At 41.8% G+C, this 20,291-nt stretch overlaps 1 protein-coding gene across 1 annotated transcript in view; it reads right to left on the bottom strand.

Annotated features, from left to right (window-relative positions):
- Positions 1 to 20,291, bottom strand: part of znf608 (zinc finger protein 608) — a 40,316-nt gene that overhangs the window by 9,064 nt on the left and 10,961 nt on the right. The window contains exons 2-4 of the mRNA XM_007573178.2: positions 10,863 to 11,133; positions 5,227 to 5,314; positions 559 to 2,980 (exon numbers count right to left, since the gene is read on the bottom strand). Coding sequence (XP_007573240.1) covers positions 559 to 2,980; positions 5,227 to 5,314; positions 10,863 to 11,133 — 2,781 coding nt within the window. The remainder of the gene's footprint in view (positions 1 to 558; positions 2,981 to 5,226; positions 5,315 to 10,862; positions 11,134 to 20,291) is intronic.

Here is a 20,291-nt window from a genome sequence, read left to right on the forward strand (position 1 = left end):
ACAATTTCTCTCAACGGTGGCCCACCGCTGCTGAATGACTATAGAGGAAACACTGTAGTTGAGTGAACAGAGCCATAGACAGACCATCTATCACTGGCTCTGGATGGGATGTTGATGAAGGATGACGACGTTTCAACAGCAGGCGGCCATTCAGCAGTGAGATGTGAGGCAGAGTGGCGTCTCACACATGATTAAGTGAAGAGTTTAGAGCAATTTGGAGGAAAAACGAGCAACCTCTTCAACACGGCTCGGTTAAAGGGATGACACTGGTACGAAAACTGCACAAGCTTTTTGTTCCTTTACTGCTAAAGTTGGAAAAAACACATTTCCTCCAATAAATCTCACTCTAAACATTAAAAGACATTTGCATTGGAAACAACCGAAGTAGTATGTCAGAGTAGAGTTATAGCAGCACAGAAGCCACATGGTCCTTGATATTAGCACCTATTGTACACAATGTGAGGTTAATCTCTTTGTGACACTCAACAGCAGTCAGTAAAGCACACCAACAACACCATCAGCGGCGGCGGCGGGTTATAAACAGAGGGAGAAACTTACACTGGAAAACGAAACATTTGAGTCCAGATCTGTCTGACTGTTTGGATTGTGGAGGGATGAAGAAGAGGAGGAAGAGGAGGGTGACTTGATGTCATCACAGTCTTTCATTGAGACCTGGTGCTGGTCCACTATGCCACTGTGCACCACCTTTACGCCCAGACTCTGCCCCCTTTCTCCCCTTTCACTCATCTCCACATAGGAAAGCACCGGTTTGGAACAGCAACCTTTAGCACCATCCGGGCCTTTACCTAGCAAGGCCCCACTGGCTGAAACCCCAACCATATGTTTAACATCCTCAGTGTCCCTCAACCCTTGTCCCCTTTGCTTGGCAGTGAGGGTCTGGTCACAGCATTTGGAAGCCAGTAGAAGTTTCTGGTCCATGTACAGTCCTCTGGAGTACTGACCATAGTAAAGGGACTGGGCCAAGGCCGTCTGGGTCTGACTCATTGCCAGCTGGAGCTGAGACTGAGGAGGCCCGTCACCTTTCTTAGGATCTGAGAACTCATGGGAGGAATTTTTGTCGTCGTCTTTAATGTCCTCTTTCCTGTCTTTCCCTTTGCTGTCGTGAGGAGAGTTTTTATGGAAAGCAACAGCCCCGCTGCTCTGCCTGTCCGGCTGCATGTACCCTTGCAGGTAGTAGGGATCGTAGCCATGAAAGTATGGGGACTGGGGCTCCTTCAAAGCTGTGGGAGGGGTTTTACTAGAGTTAGCATAGTTGCTATTGGAGCTCACCTCGGAGGAAGACGAGGAGCTGGACTTGGACCTGAGTCCATCTGAGCGACACTCAGAAGACCCTCCATCATCCCCGGCGTCTGAGATATCGGAGTAGGCAGGGCTGTCGTTCTTACTGCCTCCGTCTGCTGCTAGACTCGAATCGAGTCTCGATGAACCACCGATAGACGGACTGGGGGCATTGTCTGTGAAAGTGTAGACTTTATCAGCCTCTGCACGGATGCTGGCCATCCTGCTCTCTTGGCTCTCTGAGAGTCCGTTCATTACATCCTGTTTGCTAAGGTGTTCCTTCAGAAGGCTTCCGGATATTTCCTTAACGCCACCTTTAGGTCCGATTCCAACCTCTTCCACTTTGATCACAGTACTATCACCATTGGGAGTTCTGTTTGCTGGTTCTTTGTTATGTTTGTCCTTTATCTTCCGTTTTTCCTTTTTCCTGGTCTCTTTGCAAGTGACCATTGTGGCTTTGACGAGGTTGGGCTCCACTACGATGCTAAGCTTTGGTTTAATGGGTTTTAAGGAAAGGTTTTTACTAGTGAGGCCAATGGCAGCCACTGGGGACGACTGTTGTGGGGGAGCAACATCAGCTGTGTTGGTCGGATATGTCGTGTTGGGTATGGCAATCAGCTTCGGTGGAGCAGGAGCTGGAGCGATTGGACGGTTAGTCCTGGACTTGGACAGTTTTTCCACCTTCCCATTGGCTTTCTTACCTTTATCAGACGCTCCTCCCTTTTTATCAATCAGTCCTTCTGCTTCTAGTTTCGGCATCTCTACAGACGTGCTTCTGTCTGGGATCATGCAGTTCTCTAAAACCACAGTCATGTTGGAAATGATAGGCAGATTGCTGAGGTCATCAATCAGACCGTCTTTCAGGAGTGAGGTTCTTCTGGTTTTGGAGTTGGCGGAAGGACTGTGGTCCGTGCTGAGGAGTAACCGTCTGTTCTTAGGTGACCCCACCGTAGTCACCTTGTACAGAGGAGTGGGTTTCTTGGAGGAGCTGTGAGTGTTTGTGCTGTTCTCTGGGGGCTCATACGTCAAGTTGCTGATGCTGTCCTCACAGTCTGATAGTCGATCCTCACTGTCTCCGTCCTTTGAGGGACCCAGCTCAGGCTTCCTCTGCTCCTCCGCCTCCAGGTGTGCATGTGTCTGGTGGTAGCGCAGGCCGTTGATGTGCTTGTAGCGTTTAGTGCAGTTAGGATGAGGGCAGTCGATGAGAATGGGCGGGGGAGGAGAGGAAGCACAGCCTCCTCCTGGATCCATGAAAGATGGGTCTGATTTGCCCAAAGGCGTCGAAGGGGCACTCCGGGATTTCGCTCGGATCCTCTTCCCATTCCCGTTTTTAATGTCGTCCGAGGAAACGAGACTAAGGTCCAAGTCGGCTGGTGGTTTGTTCTTTCGCTTCCCGGCAGGGATAGAGGAGGTTACGTTGGTGGCTTTAACATCATCGACCGTGAAGAAGGAAGGAGGTGCTCTGCCGTTGCTGTTGATGAGGTTCAGGCTGCCCCTCCGTCCTTTGCTGTGGATCGATCCTGCTACGCCACCACCTCGACTCCGGTGGTGTGGAAGACCTCTGACTTTAGTGGCATGGGACGGCTCTATGCAGGGCCGCTCAGACATGGCCATCCTCATCCTTTTCCCTCGTCCGCGGCCACCGGGGAATTCTGGATCACTGCAGGGAGACTCACAAAACCTGGAGAGACAAAGAGAAAGCAGACAGATTGATAAGATTAGACCCAACACAACCGCCGTCCCCAGTGGCTACCGCAGGCCTCACTAGTAGAAACCTTTCCCTAAAAAACGTTGAACCAAAGCTTAGCATCATAGTGGAGCTGAACCTTGTCAGCTCCACTATGATGGACAAGGTTCGTATATGTGTGCAGCATTTCCCCTATCATTGTGTAGGGGTCGCCTCCTCCACCAACAAGAACCCCAAATGTCTAGAATCTCTCAAACGTAACATCATCAATGTCCAGTCGTTGGTTCATCAAGGTCACTATGTAGTAGTGTTGTAAAACAGAGATCCCAGTACAACACTGTGATTTAAATAATGCCACAAAAAACACAAGTCTTGTTATGTTCAAAGAGTTTTTTGCAATGGGATCTGCTTCTGGTCAGAATATTAGGAACAACAGCCAAAAACACAGTGAAAAGTCTTAAAATGCAGTCAATGTCATGGAGGACATCATTTAAATTTATACATTTTTTAGTTGGGCAAGTTTTATGTTGTGCTTGAACTGGAAACCCAAACACAATGTTGGCTGAACATTTTAAAATGATGAGCATTTGGGGTGTAAATGGAGGACACTTCATACTTCATATTTTAACCAAGAATGAGCTGAAATCAGATTTCAGCTCAAAGTGAACCACTTCACCCTGACGTTAAGCACAAACAGTTTTTTTCCTGCACAAAGCCTGTTTTTATTTGATAAACATGAAGGAATCTGTAAAATCCACCATTATCTCCGTCTTTGAGTCGTTTCGTATTCACACAGCGTTCCCCTTTTACCTTGAAGTCTTTTGATGCTGTTCGCTGCTGCGCTTTGCATCTTAACGCTGCTTTTCCACACTCCAATACGTGCTGTTATTTATATCAGGAACCTGTCTGCTGATGCCGCGGCTCTGCATCCATAACGACCCTTTAATGCAGTCGTTGCAGCACTTTTTCCCAGAACCGGATGGCGTTAAATAATCCAGAGCAAATTCAGAGTTTAGATTTTTTAAGAAGAAGATCTCTCAGGTTTCCTGTGATGTTTGTAAATGTTTTTTTCCACAGTTGCTGCTGAAATATGCGGCAAAACCTCCAGCTATTTCTTTGACACTCCAGCCATATTTCCTGCTTTTGGGCTTTTGTTTAACAGAGTGACGATGGTTTAGAAACACGTTTTCTATAGAAGTTTGTCTGATTATATTTAATCTTTTTCACTTACTTCAGAAAATGAATCAACAAGAAAAAAAGGAGCTTTATCCCATTGAGCTACGTTATGAAACTGCATTCGGTCTCCGCCGAGAGACGAGTCGAAATGAAAAAAGCAATTTAGTCCCCACTTTTGGAGATTAAGCTGTAATTGCCATGACAACTATCACTTACATACAGGAGCAATAATTGAAAGGTTTCAGGAGAGCGAGGGAGGCACCGTCACGTTTCCCACTCAGCAGCTCTCGGTTTATAAAACGGTTTGGATGCAGAGTGGAGAGTGTTTTTATTAAAGCTCATCACCGAACAGCGGCTGAAACCCTCTGAGACAACTTACACCTTTAATCATCTTTGCAGCAATAAAGAAAAAACGAGTTTCTGTCCTGCGAACCGGAGCAGTGGTCATCGGTTTAACACCCCGGATCAGGCTGAACTGACACGGTTTAAACTCTTTCAGTGTGTTTATCTCCACCAGGAGGATTTTATAAGTGTAGAAACAGAGACAACAGGTTTCAGTTTGTCATTTCAGGACATCGTTCCTGCTTACATCTGCACTGGATGCAGCCAGGTGCTGCTAATCAAATGCATTCATTAACTGATTGTAATCAGCAGCCATGTTTCCATCCAATTGTCATGTGAACTTTTAAAATGTCACAAAAAAAGAAGAAAAAACAGGAAATGCAAATTAGCCGTTTGCATAGTTTGGAGTAGGGCTGCAGCACCGATTGCAGTTTTCTGGTCGATCTCCGATTACTGATCTTTAAACAGCCCAACCTGCTAATTAATTTTTTTTCTGAATTGTTGCCAAGTATAACAAGAAAGTTAACTGTTAACTGCAGACCTGACCAGGTGGGTCAGTCTGCCAGTCAAACCTGTCACTGCAGAGCAGCAGAGGACAGAGGCTGGTTTTCAGACCTTTGTTGAGGTAGAAAAGATCGGAGGATAAATCGGCTTCACATGTAAGAATCGGTCCATCGCCATTTGATGCATCTTTGAATGTCTGTCAGAAGACGAATGTTTACCTTGGAGGAGCCCAGTCGTGTTTGGTGCAGTCCAGCAGAGTTCCCACGTAGGTTCTCTTCCTCCAGGTAACGTTCACCACCAGCACACCTGTCAGGAGCACAGCAGAGTGAACCGGATCACACAGAACCAGAACCCTCAGGTTAGAAATGCTGCAATGTTAAAATTCATTTAAAACGGCTGATCCTGGACCAGATACTTTAACCTCTGGTTCCAAAACCAGATTACTAATCCCAAATTAGCTGCTTTACAGTCCATGACTGTTCTACTGAAGATCTCTGCAGAGGAGAAACCACATCAGTGTGAATGCAAAAGGAACAATTCCTCCTTTATTTATAAGAACTGCAGAACAAACATTTCTCTCTCCCTTTCTTAAATGGGGAATCAGTTTATAATTGAATCCAAGACGTAAAGATATAAAATAATGTTCAGATAACATCCATTACATATTATTCTATTAAACTCACTAAAGTTGGCCTTTAATCAAAGAATGCTAATGGGTCATGGCTTCATTTGCTGCCTGACTGTTCCAGTTTCCCTCTAATCAAGGCAACACTACTCCTGATGCAACTTTGATGTTTTTCCAGCGCTAAAGGTGGGACAGCGTAGCAACAATCCTGATGGGAACAGACACCACATCCAGGAAATACAGCTCTAAATACCAGGAAATACAGCAGAATTAAAATACATTGGGACGCTTCACAGGATCCAGTGAAACATGATCTGATGGATGTTCTCAGTATTCAGTCAGGCAGGTGTTGGGGCAGATTATTCCTCTGAACATCCAGACGTTCCACGTTCTGCAGGATCTCTCAGTTCTTGGCTCTCGCTTGTTTCTGATGAAGAACGACGCTGATGAGAGGAAGAAGGGCGGAAACAGAAACAACAAGCCAACGGAGCTGAGAGGCGATGAAGAGGAGATGAAGAGGAAGAGGTGATAAAGAGGAAGATGAAGAGGAAGATGAGAGGATTTAAACCGGACGATGGTGAAAAGTAGAGCAGATTTCAGGTCTCTGAAAGGTTTCAACATGGAGACAGACTGATGGACCGTCCATCCATCCATCCATCCATCCATCCATCCATCCATCCATCCATCCATCCATCCCTGCGCTGTGTTCTGTTTACAAAGACATAATTGTGTTTATCTTCATGTTTATGACTCTTCTCTCTCTCCTCTTCTCTCTCCTTCTTTCTCTCCTTCTCTCTCTCTCTCGGTTCTGCTTCATAAATCTCAGTCGATGTAGAACTGGAGTGTGAGCCTCATCATTTTCTCTCTCGGTCAACAGCAGCCAGAACTGCCCTGAAGATCCGATTTACTGCTCATTAGCTCTGCCAGCAGCGAGACGGTGAAGTGGCAGTCTAACCGTCTGTCACACTGAAGACGCTCAATTAGAAATGCAGCTTCCCCAGAACCAAACACCTGATAACTCTATGAAAAGTGACTTCTACAGCTAATATGAAAATAAAAATAAATTGTGTGTTAGCATCTTTCAAGCCAGAGAAGCAGCAGGATGAACGGCAGCAGTGAAGGTTTCCCTCGTCTCTCTGACAGGCTGAAGCTTCATCAGGTCTGAAAGTGACACAGTTTCTATTTTTACTCTTTCAGGGAAGAAACCGAAACACTCGATGGCAACATCAGGTGTTTAAAGAGCAGATCCACAACTCAAAACAATTTATGGAGGAGGAAACAAGCAAAAGTCTGTTTCCTGTTTTTATGTCTTTACAGCCTTCATTATTTTGGAAGTGATGGTTCTAGAACCCTTCAACTATAAATGATGTGCAGTAAATAGAAAAAAGGAGTTAATTTCCAACAAAAATAACCTCAGAAATTTTTAGGAAATTTCTGAGCTCCGAAAGTCAAAAAATTGCAAGAAAAAAAGAAATTTTGAGATTAATCCCTTAAATTTTCTAGAAAAAGCTTGGAAATTTTTCAACAGTTTTAAACTAAATATTTAATTAGGAATCTAATGAAATATTCAAATATGTAGCTAGCTCTAATCTATCTAAATATGTACCTAGCCTAGAGCTAACTAAATATTTAGGTCAGAGCTAAAAGTTTTGTTTGTAAATTAAGTTTTTGGCTTGAATTAAAACCTTAGCTTCAATCTAAATATTTAGCATGCTAACTACATATTTAGCTACCTGAGAGCTAACCAAATATTTCATTAGCAAGCTAAATACTAAATATTTAGCTAGCTCTGAGCTAACTAGCGTTATAGCTAACCCAGAGTTAGCTAAATATTTATCTGACTCAGAACTAATTGTTTAGTTTATAACTAAATTGTTAAAATTTTTTACTTCAGTCCAACTATTTACCTTTCTAACAAAACATGTATCTAGCTCAGAGCTAAACATTTAGCTTGACACTGTGTCATTTAATTTATAAATTATAACATGGTGAAAATAAACTTATATTTTATATTTCTGCGATTTTTCTGTTTATTTCTCGGCGGTAAAATCAGATTCTAGCTGACTGAGTCTCCAGCATCAAGACAAACAGTCTGAGGTTGAAACCAATTCCTGTTTGATTAAAGCTCTTCACTCTGAACTCCTGCAGAGAGGAGGAAGAAGAGCAGCTCTTCATCTCCTTTCTGTCTGTCCAATTAGTATTCAGCTTAATTAACATGCAACCTGCATCCTCCCTCCCAGTCGTATCGTATCCCTCCACCACCAAACAATTATCCTGGAGCTGCAGGGAGAGAATCTGTCCCTCTTTCCAACAACAACATGAATGAAAAAAAACAACACTTTTCTCCTTCAGCTTTTTCTTTTAAATGATCCAACTTTTACTGCCGTCTTTTATAAATACATTATATTGTATTTATTTGTTCAAACTGGTGATGAGACTTGATTAAAAATTTTTAACAAAGTAAACGGGAATAAACAACAAAATTGAAACAAAAAACAAAAACAAAAGCCAAAAAAAAAAACAAAAACCTCAAGCCAAAAAACAATTTTGCGGCCAAAACGGTGAAAAAAAAAAAAAGGTAACCCAAAAACAAAAAAAATTAATGAATTTGAACCGAAAATCAAAAAACAAAACGAAAGAAAAGGGCAACCAATCAACCTTCCAAGGGTTCCGAAAACTCCTTAAAAAAGTGGAACCCAAAAATAACAATAACAACCGGGCCGCCGCCAAAAGGTAACAACAAAAAGACAATTTAAGCTGGAGTAGCTTCACTGATTGGCTAACTTGTATTAGTACAACTTGAACACAACAATAATGTTTTTTAGTGTCCAATCAGATCAGTTCAGAAGCAGAGATTAACCCTGCAGACCGAAAAGAAGAAGCTTCCATCGCTGGTGTTAGCGGATGTTGCTTGTGCATCAGATTTACGGGTTACCAGAAACATACAAATACAAAGGTTCCACTCTGAACTGTTACATGTAAAACAAATGCAATTAATTGTGTTCAAAATATTAACAAATTTAGGTTCCTTTTTTTTCTAACATGTAATGTAAACATGTTTTTGTCAGTTTTAGTACTTAGTTTGATTTCCGGACAGAATCTTCATACCAGTCTGGAGGGAAACCAGTGACGAGTTGTTCTGTTGTTTTAGCTGAATCTTGCTCAGCAGGGGGTTAAAACTTAAGCCTATATAATTTTATATAAGTTAGAACCTAAGTCAGGATTGAACTCTATTGAATGGTCAGTCTGTAATCTACAGTAAAAGGTGATAGAGATCAAACAGTTGCCAAACATCAAGAGGCAAAAATCATCTGATATCACAACTGAAAACGACCAGATCTGTTGTAGTTCTGTGCAGTTTGCTGGTCTGAGAAAAGATATTTATGTTCAGTGTTTAGCAGCCGTCAGTGGGAGCTGCTGCTGCTGCAGGCTTTATTAACTCCTGCTGATTCTTAGAAATACTTTAGTGTTGAAGGCATGAACCGCTCACGAACAAAAGCAACCAATCAGAGCCAGGAGGTGGGGCTTAGCGCTGTCAATCAATCTCATGTACTCAATGCTTAAAGTGCTAATGGTGGAGAAACAACTTACTGTTGCAAGAAAACTGTTTATCCACTGTCATCGGAGGCTATGTTAACTAGCTTTAGTACAACAGGCTCTGCTAGCTGTAGCAGCCTAAATAACAGCACTAAGCCCCGCCTCCTGTCTCTGATTGGTTGTTTCTAGTTAGCAATGAAAGACAGTGGGTCAATTTTTTCACAGATTATCTGTCTCATATTCTGTCATGACATGGCATGACAGATTATCCGAATATAAAATACTGCAGCTCTTATATAATTTAAATGTTTTCCCTAAAAACAGTTTATAATGAATAAAGTTAAATAAATGACTTGGATGATTAAAGAGTTTTTATTTCTCACACATTGCTTGCTTCTCAGCATTTCCATTTGTTTGATTGATCCACATTTAGGGACCTCAGTTGTCACTTTGTCTCATTAAGAAATATTAGCTTGATTATTGAAGCTTAATTTGAGTTATCTACCTACATTTTGAGCCTTTTTTCACTCCATAAAACTTGATCTAAGTGCCTTTTTGACCCCGGTTGAAGACAGCAGACATATTTTCCTCTCTGTCCCTTTTTATTTCTGTTTCTGTTTTTCCTCTTCAGCGTTAATTAACGCTGGGCTGGGATTCAAACGCTTCTCTCCACTAAAACCAGCAGCCAGCATCAGAGGCCCGGCGGCTGGCAGAGCGAGACGACGCGGAGATTTATTCATTACGCCTCCGTGGAGAGGCGCGGCGTCCTCGTTAACGGGAATCAAAGCGCCCGGCGCCCGGATCAGCCGGTGAATCATCTGCCCATCTGATCCGCGGCCCAGCAGTCCCACGGTGCCGTTTTGCACCGTCGGACTGGATCTGGTTCTGCTTTTCTTCTCCATTTGAACCGAAAGGCCTCTCCGGAGGTTTCCCGCTCCGCACCGACAGAGATTTGGGTTATTTTTCCAGGTTTTTTCTAAGTCCAAATAAACTGAAAAACCTGGAACAGAAACAAGCATCATGTTTTCTGCTTGGAGCACTTTTAAACCCCCACAAACACACTCACACTTTTCAGTTAATTAATTAATTAAGCGAGTCTTTGAAGGAGCAAAAATTATGTTTAAATATTGAGGGTTTTTTAAACGGTAAAGAGAAAAAAACTGCTACTGACTGTATCTTCTAGCTTTTGACTGAGGTTTCAGAATATCTTCTGATTTCCTGAGAAAATTACAAAAATAGAGATGGAAAAAAATCAAACAGTCTAGATCAAAAAGTTTAAAAAAGGAAAATGCTGAGTCAGCGGTTGCCATGGTGATTCCCTCCATTACTTGGAAGAAACGGGGCAGTGTTGCCAGATTGGGGGGGTTGCCAGATTGGGCGGATCTCTGCTTAGTAAAGTTTGGTAAAGTTTCCCAGACTTCTCTGTTCCAAATGACCTTAAATTAAAATCACAAATGTTGAATTTTACTAAAGTCTGAATTGTTTGATTGACTTTGTTGCCGGATTGGCGGGTTCTGATTTGAAGACAGACTGAATATAAAGGTTTGGGCTGGTTGTTAAAATTTGAGCTTATTTTATTAATATACTTTGAAATGTCTGTTGAACATGACATTATCCATGATTACTAATCGGTTAATCCCGTGTCCATGTTGCTTCCAGCCATAGATGTAGAGTTTCCAGAACATTCCTGACCTTCTTCCGTCTCATGCCAGACGATTCCCTCCAGGTTGACGCTGGTTCCGGGCTGACAGGGCCCCAAGAAGGCCGGGTCCCCGTCCACCGGGCCCGGAGCGCCTCCGTCCTGCGTGTTGGTGCCGACGGACCGCGTCCGGATCGTTAGCGGCTTGGGGTTGGAAGTGGGTAGGGCCGGAGAGGAGAATGACGGGACCGAGGGCAGGGAAGATCCGGGGGCCCCGGGGTGGCCTGGAGCCGGGGGGGCTGGGACTGTGAACATGGGGTCCATCTGAAATAAAAAAATATTTTCATTAGATTCATAACAGGTTTCTGATAATTTAAATGGGATTTTTCTTCAATTGTACAGTAGAAGAGGATTAGGACCACGGGAAAAAAAGAATTCTGACTTTTTTTCTCAGAATTCTCAATTTAATTTCAGAATTTGACTTTTAACCTGAAACGGCTGACTTTTTTCTTAAACTTCTGACTTTTTCTCAAAATTGTTGATTTAATTTCCAAATTCAGATTTTTTCTAAAATCCTGACTTAATTTCAAAATTTTCATTTTAATTTCAGAATTTGACATTTTTCTCAAACTTATTAGTTTTTCCACACAATTCTGACTTTAATTTCAGAATTCAGACTTTTTGTTTTTTTTAATTTTGACTTTAATCTTCTGAGAACAAAGTCAGACTTTTTAAAAGTGTCCCTAATCCTCTTCCGTAGAACGGAACATATTTTAAAAGACATATTTTCATTAAATGTCGTAGCATTAATTAAATATTCCACATTTCTTGAGTTATTAATTTCATATTCCTGAGCTTTTTCTCCTTTCTCTGTCAGTCATGAGTGGAGGAATCCTGACAAGGCAAACTTTTCTCTGGTCTCACGCAAACAGAAGGATTAAATTTATCTGAACATTTTAAAAGAAGTGATTTGAGTCACTGAGCAAAAATAATGAAGGTGAGAATGGAGTTCATCAGCTTTATTAAAGAAAAAAGGAATAAGGTGCTGTTAACTCAAGGACACTTTTCTACAAATTGCAAATTATTAAATGAATGAAATATTTTTTTTATATATCCTTTAATAAGAAAAATTATATTAAAAAAAAATACAACTTAGAAAACCACTCTATTAATCCAACCATTAAAGTTTGTTGTAACAGAAAGTTTCTCTGGGGTTTAATTCATAATATTTGGTTTTTATTTGGAGATATTTCTATTTTTGCAGACTGTCTAGTCGCGACAAAAGCTTAATAAAACCCGGAACAACGTTTTAAGCTTTTCAAACAGTCATAACTACCATTATCACCATGGCAACGTGTAATGAAATCCTCGTCACCGGCGGCTTGCAGCGCTCAGGTCTTATCACCAGCACTTATTATGAGAACAATTACAACCGCTGCGGGGAATAAGTCTGCTGAGAGAGCGGCGGCGGCGTCTTCTCACCATCATCACGACTTAATAAAGATTACAAGCCTGACAGAAATCTCACTGCATTTGTTCTTGAGTGATTTAAAGACCCATAAAGGAAGCCTTCGTCTCAAATCAGGCCCGGCGCTCCGAGGTTCCCAGAAAAAGGAGTCGAGTCTCCGTTGTGTCATTATGAGGATCAGTCAGTGGCTCACACGTCTCCTTACATCTGACAAGAGGAAATCTCTCATTTCCTCAGCAGGAAAAACAAAAGACTTCAGATTACTTTTTGTTTCAACAGCAACAAAGATTTTCTTCATGACGATTTAAGCATTAAAACCTTCATGAATCAGGCAATGATGCAACATGACACGTTTCTGTAAATATATTCATCTGAAAGTAAAACCTTTTCACCCAAAGCTTTTCTTGATTCTCTTACAAACAGATTAACCACATCAGTCTACTTTAATCGGATTAATCAATGATTTAAATAATCAACTTATTTAGTAATCAATTAATTGCTAACTGGAGTTTACAGACTCAAAAAAGGTAATTTACCAAAAGAACAACACATTGAGAGCAGTATTTTATTTTTTTTGCTACAAATGATCAACTAATGGAATGTTATTTTTCTTTTTAGACAATAAGATGCTTATTTTCTTATTTTAAAAAAGAATTGAATTATTTGTTTATTTGCATCTTTTAATGTCTTTATAATATTGTACAAAAAAAGCCTTAAATGAGTAATTGAGTACATTTTCAGTGTGTTTAAAAAGAAAAAAACATCTTCTTTATATTTTATTTTACAGCCATAAAAATCATTTTCAGTTTCTCAAAAACAATATTTAAATCTAAATATGCTTAATAGTTTTTTCTTTTAAAATGTAAAACCAGAGGCAAATCTGTTAAAACGTCTCTGGTTTCCTGTCAGCTGGTTTAATATGACAAACAACTGATTTGGACTTTATCATTTTCCTCAGTATTAGTGATGTTTACTTTTGGCTTAACTTTGGAAAATAATTGTTTTTAGCTGCATGAATCAATGCTTCGAAAGCCATCGTTAAGAGCTTTTAATCCAGGGATATTGAGAATTTGTGTGCTGCTCTCAATTTATGTTAAATCCTTCCCAAGCTCTGCAAATTTACAATGCTAAACAGCAATAAAACAAAAGGTATTAATTCCTCTGTGATTCTTGAAACAACCTGTTCACCCCCACACAGCTGCTGGCAAACACCTCCAAAGACGTCTTCCACAAATTCACAGAGCAAATTAACAACAAAAGCTAAACTTTGGATCCCCGGCGGTTTTTGTAGCTTTGCTTTCTGCAAACACCCAGAACAAAACGGCAGGAGTCATCGGCTAAAGCACAGCCACAGAAACTGACGACAGAAACACAAACCTGCACCTGGAGAGAAAAAAAAAACCAAATTAAACATCCTCCAGCTACAGGTTTCTAATTTTAAAGAGCAGGAAATGCAATAAAATAGGTGGTAATGTGCAACAAAGCGTGGTTCTTCATAATAACTACAAAAATCGATTATTATCCTTTTACTCTACTTATTAACGAATGTATGGAGCGCTGACACTACCAAAATTAAAGACTTTAAATGTACAAATGAATAATAAACAAAGGTAACCAGATTAGATGAAAAAAATGTTTTTCACATTATGATTTTATTTGTTAAGGAAAAATAAGCTACCCAAGCCAACCTTACTCTCTACCCTTGTTGGGCTCAGCCATGGTTTGATTAATTGATTTAAGAATTGATTTTATTTAAGTTGGACATTAACTAACATACAATGTTGTCACGAATATACCAGATTTAGAAAAATGCTAATTAATTTGTATCCACAGTCCCATACACAGACAAGACACAAACATTCATACAATTTTACAAAAAAATAAAAAAATACATTGAAAAAATACAGTGCAATTCAGTGATCACAGGCCAAACATTAAGCTTCTCCTTAAAGGAGAGAAAAGAGGAGCTCCCTCTAGTGGTAACAGGCAGAACTGAACTCCAGTCCGTTTGCCTTCAAAGTCCAGTTCACTTGGGGAAGTGTGAATGTGAAATTGAACCGTGGTCCGTCTACAAACCTCGGTCTCAGATTGGTTGAAGTGAACTCTTGCACGAACAGCAGACCATTCCAAAAGGCATTCTGGGTAAATACAACCAAAACTAACATGCTAGCCTAGCGCTAGCAAGAGAAATGGCTCATGGTCTTTGGCCAAAGACAAAAGAGAAATCCTACAACCATTCAAAACTGATGCCACTCCATTTTAGTTTAGATTTGGTGAAGAAGGAAGTTGCGCTCAGTGTCTTCAGAGGGTTTTGTGTCATTTCCTTCAGTGGTTCCTGGTGTAGCGCCCCCCACAGGCGAGGAGGGGAACAGGTTGCTCAATTAGTTTGGAGACCAAGTCCACCGGACCAGGGTGTTTTCACACCTGATAGTCTAGTCTGGTGGACTTGGTCGGATTGGGGACAAAAATTACAACATTTGTCACATTTTCAGCTGGTGGAGCTGAAAATGTGACAACACACTGTCACATTTTCACAACACACTGTGTCAGGTGTGATTTTTCAAATCTTTTGAAAAACCTGTTCCTCTCCTCGCCTGTGAGGGCGCTGCACCAAGAACCACTGAAGGACACAACATGAAAACCCCAGAAGAGTCCGCTTGGCGTTCACATAAACATTGGAACTGAACCAGAGTTCACTTCAGCCGAACCACACAGAGGTTTGTAGGCGGACCTGGAAATTACACCAACAGTTTTCTTCCTATCAACCTCGGCTGATATCTTTGTTTTTTTTATGACAACAGCGAATGAGGCGGCAGTGTGTTTGAGGTGTAGATCTAAACTTCTGACTTCAAAGAACAAAATATTGCTGTCATAATTCTGGATTTTAGCTAATGATAAGTGGATAATCTTCTCATGAGGAATCCATTAAATTCTAATCATGTTGACACCATCAGCTTGTTTGTGTTCTTCTCCAGGATTGTGCTGAAAGTGATGCTGTGTGAAGGTTTGTATCCCTGCTGATGCTTTCAGCTTTGCAGACATTGATTTTATTTTTTTCTCCTTTCATGACTTTCTAATATCTTGTTTTGTAAGCTCTTTGGCATTTCTGCACAACAAAAAGACAAAGAGAAACTCAAGCTTCGCTCCCAACTAAACCACAGAGGTGCGCCAGGTACACAAAGACCCAAACAAATATAAAATATGCATGGACCCTGAAGCTGTGCACAAACACACAGCCATCTTCTTCATTTTGCCTGAAATCAATATCGACCCTCCTCTTCCTCACAGTCAGTAAAACGTATTAATTTAAAATGTTATAACTGCAATTCTCCTTCAAAGCTCTTCTAAAGCTTTGTTTGCTTTCATTTGTTTGATGAAAGCAACGTTTATTTTAAATTAGGTAAGTCAAAGTGTAGCCTGTTAGTGACTGTTCCCAAACCGACCACAGGGTGGCGGTAATGTTCCACGTTTAACAGAGAACCTGCAAAAAAAAATCCACAAACAAACGAGTTTAAGTCACCGCCTGTCTCATTCTGATATCATCATTTTATTTTTAAGGAATAACGAGGTAGAAACTATTTTCTGCGGCCTTCCTGTAATAATAAAGACATCACATTAAAGTACCTGTGTGTGTATCAGGTTATTCCACTCAACCTCTGGTCTGTCCAGCAGGTTTTGCATTTCAGCTCCAAGCTACCAGGCTTCTGCTAAGCTCAATAACATGCTGAAAAGGTCGTTCAAACATTTGATTTGTAGCATCGCTGCGATTTAATCGGCATTCAAATGCGACCCCAGAATTTGGTCAGAACCCCCTCGATTCCAGTAATGGTGGGAATCACCATGGCAACCAGACTCAGGATTTTCTTTTTCTTGTGCTCTTACATGAGTTTTCTGTCTGTATTTTAAGGGATTATTCCCACCTGTTCAGTCCGCTTTAATCCAACTCTGTCTAGAAAGTCTGGCTCGTTTGAGGAGGAATGCTAATCGGACCAACCAAGCTAACTCTGGTCCTCCTACCAGCCTCGGTTCGGTTGAAATGTTCTTCAAAGCTCTCCAAAAGAAGCTGTTCAAATGCGTATGTGAAAACCAAATGAACCAGAGTCCGCTCCAAAAACAGGAGGTGGACTACAGCACAGGGCATTCTGGGTAAATACAACCTAAACAAACGCGTTAGCGGGAGAAATGACTCCGTTAGCTGCAGCTCTAATCTGAAAACAACAGGAAGTGGTCATAGTTTCTGTGATTTATTTCCTTCACGGCTTGATCTATAAGTACAGTTTAAAGGGCATCGTTTTTGTAAAAAGGTGAATTCATCATCCTTTCATAAACTAATTTCCACCGTTTAAAGTGTGATTCTCCAGTTGAAGGTGGAGGTGGGAAAAATCTGCTGCAGCTGGAGCGAAGCAGTCTCCTCTTTCTTGTTTCCTGCGCTCCTCTGGCGCTCCGTGTCGAGGTTGAATAACAAAGAGCCGTCCTAACGGGCGAGCGGAGCCGGTTTTACCCAAATTAATCAGGAGAGGGAGGCTGAGCGGCGGGCGTCGGGGGAGCCAGCTGAGTTTTCCATTAATTCTGCCTCTAAAATCTATAATTAAACAAAGACACACTGTTTTCCACTCTGTTTTTCTGCCTTTTTATTTCGTCTTCAATCACATTTTTATGCACTAAAGATGACAGACGATTGTATTTGTGCTCAGAAATGCAGGCAGAGATTTATTCAGTCCAATGATGTAATTATTCATAAATCGTTCATTTTTTCCCCTCACTACATTCATCATCTTAATCCAGCTGGACTAATGTTTTCTTTCCTTTGTTCTGCAGTCATTTTCTATGTTGACTGGGTTTGTTTTTGTTCTTCCTTTTCATCATTTTTCAAACCGTCTTTCCCATTATTCTGATTCTTTGTTGTTTTACTTTGCTTCCATTAAACTTGTCTTGTTATCTTTTCCCATCGTTTAATTTCATCATTTATTTCTAATTTTCAACAAAATTCAGACTCTCGTCCATGTTTGAGTCCCTTTAGCCTAATCTGTCCTCTCATTTGCTGCCATAGTCCCACCAGAAAGTATTCACACCCCTCCACTTTTTCCACCTTTCGTCACAATAATAATTTATTCTATGACAGATTTAAGTACAGTAAATGTTGCCGTTTTGGTCTCCAATCCAAGTCCACACCAGATTATCAGGTGTCTGGTAGACCTGGTTGGATTCAGGGCCGAATCTGAAACATTTGTTCCATTTCCAGCTGCTGTGGTTTGATTCCCACTGCATTGGTTCAAACCATCCAAACTAACTGGGAAACTTGTTCCCCTCCTCGCCTGTGGGGGCGCTGCACCAGGAACCACTGAAGGAAATGACACAGAAAACTCTAAAGACAACGAGAGCAACTTCCTTCTTCACAAAATGTAAACAAAACTGGAGTGGCGTCAGATTTTAATGGTTGGAGGATTTCTCTTGTTTTTGGTAAAAAAAAAAAAACCCCAAAAAAAACCCCACAAAAACAAGAGTCATTTATACTGCTACGCTAGGCTAGCACGTTTGATTTGGTTGCATTTACCCAGAATGCCCTGAACTTTAGGGTGCATTCATGCCAGCTTTGTTTAGTCCACCTCAACTCAACTCCAGTTTGTTGGTCTAGAAGGTTTGGTTGGTTTGTGGAGGAGTGAACGCTTCATCAGACCAAAAACAAACTCTGGTCCGTCTACAAGCCTCGATCTCGGTTCGGTTGAAGTGAACTCTGTTGCAGTTCGAGAGCAAATGTGAATGCCAAGCGGACCAGTCTGCTCCAAAAGCAGGAAGTGGACTACAGCGCAGGGCATTCTGGGTAAATGCCCAGAATGCATCCACCCAGCATATACAACTAAAACAAACGCACTAGCCTAGCACTAGCGGGAGAAATGGCTCGTGGTCTTTCACCAAACTTTAAAGAGAAATTCTCCAACCGCTACAGTTTCACGCCACGTTTGTTTACATTTAATGAAGGAGGAAGTTGCGCTCAGTGTCTTACTCAGGTTTTTATGTCATTTTTTCAGGTGTTCTTGGTGCAGCGCCCCCACAGGCGAGGAGGGGAACAGCTTGGTCAAAGGGTTTGGTTGGTTTGACTCAGAGCAGAGAGAAAGAGCCGCAGCAGCTGGAGGTGGAGCAGATGTTTCAGTTTTGTCCCTAGTTGAATTGAATCTACTGGGCTGTCAGGTGTGAAAACATAGAAGCGGTCTCCGGTCCGCAGATTTCACTTCAACAGAACCAAAGCCTAGCTTTGTATTCAGACCAGAGTTCGCTGTTTTGGTTCCGTTACTCATTCTCACCTCCAAAACGAACCGAACTTTCTGAACAAACGGACTGGAGATTAAACGGTGTGAATGCTTCCTAAATATCTGTTTTTGTCCTGTCATTATACTTTCCGGTCTGTTTCTCCTTGCTTCATCATTACCGTTTTCTTTTTCTTGCCCTTCATGTATCATTTCCTCTTCGTCTCTCTTTCCGCTCTTTGTGCCCATCCTCTTCCTCATCCTCTTCCTCATCCTCTTCCTCCTCCCCTCCCATTAAACCCCTGAGTGAGCAGCCACACTCCTGTTTTTTTTACCAGACAGATATCAGCCCTGTCTTGTCGGGCTTCAGAGAGAGGAAGTGTGTATGTGTGTGTATGTGTGTGCGCGCGCGCGTGCAGCGTGTGTGTGTGTGTGTGTGTGTGTGCGCGCGCGCGCGTGTGTGTTTTGAATGAATAGATGACTTTTTTCTCCTCCAGCGTTTTTCCACGGCACGGCAGCCTCCTTCATCTCTGATCTCATGTTTTCAGTTTCCCAGCATCACGCACACACACCAAACGCGCGCGCGCGCGCGCGCACACACACACACACACACACACACACACACGCGCGCGCGCGCGCGCACACACACACACACACACACACACACACACACACACACACACACACACACACACACACATACACACACACGCACACACACACACACATACACACACACACACACCTACACACACGCAAGCACACCTTTGAATTGAAATTGACTGGCAGGCTCTAATGGCATTTAAACCAACCGAGGGAAAAAACATTGGACGTTCCTCGCCGCCGTGATCATGATGTCTGCAGGCGGCTGCTCCACAATCAGCCCTTAGAAACAATTAAAGCGCGGCTGTGTGTGCGGTAAAGCGGCTGTGTGCGGTAAAGCGGCTGTGTGTGCGGTAAAGCGGCTGTGTGCGGTAAAGCGGCTGTTTGCGCGGTAAAGCGGCTGTGTGCGGTAAAGCGGCTGTTTGCGCGGTAAAGCAGCTGTGTGCGGTGAAGCGCCTCGTTTTCATGAAGACCAAACATCCGAGCCGACAGGCGTCACAAGCTGTCGGTGTTTTAATCAGGTTACTGGGAGGAAATCTCAACCGGAGAGGCCGAGGAGCTGCTGTTTCCAGAATAACAACAATAAATGTTCTTCACACATCGGCGAACGGCTGGGAGCAATTATCCCATAAAAGCCAAGCTGGCCCAAGGCATATGCGAGTTAAGCGGCTGCACATGGAGTATTTAGTTTACAAGCCAAATATTTAGATTTGAAATTAAATATTTAGTTTTCAACTCGACATTTATAAATGGAGAAATGACATGGTGAAAATATGACATTTTTCTCTATGACAGGCTAAATAAATCACATTATTTCTGTAAATCTTTCACTGTGTAACTTTACAAACTGCTCTCCATAGATGACCAGTTCCAGCTAAACGCATCCTTCCAAATAAAAGGTTTATAGTCCATATAAATTCAGATTAGTACTGTAGATTATTAAAAATATATTATTTGGAAATAATAATCTCCATTTCGTGTAAAGGATTCCTTCTCTGGAAGCCAGAATTTGCTGAAAAGATGCTAAAAATTGATGTAGAAGCTCTGGTGCAGCTGATGCAGCAGCTTCCAGTCATAAGTCAGGCTTTATTTTAAACTCTGCAGGTTGTTTAACCAACATGGCGGTTGGTCACATTTAGAGGAACTGGATGTGAGGAGACTCTGTG

Source organism: Poecilia formosa, unplaced genomic scaffold (genome assembly GCF_000485575.1).
Source record: "Poecilia formosa unplaced genomic scaffold, Poecilia_formosa-5.1.2 Scaffold320, whole genome shotgun sequence".
NCBI lineage: Eukaryota > Metazoa > Chordata > Actinopteri > Cyprinodontiformes > Poeciliidae > Poecilia > Poecilia formosa.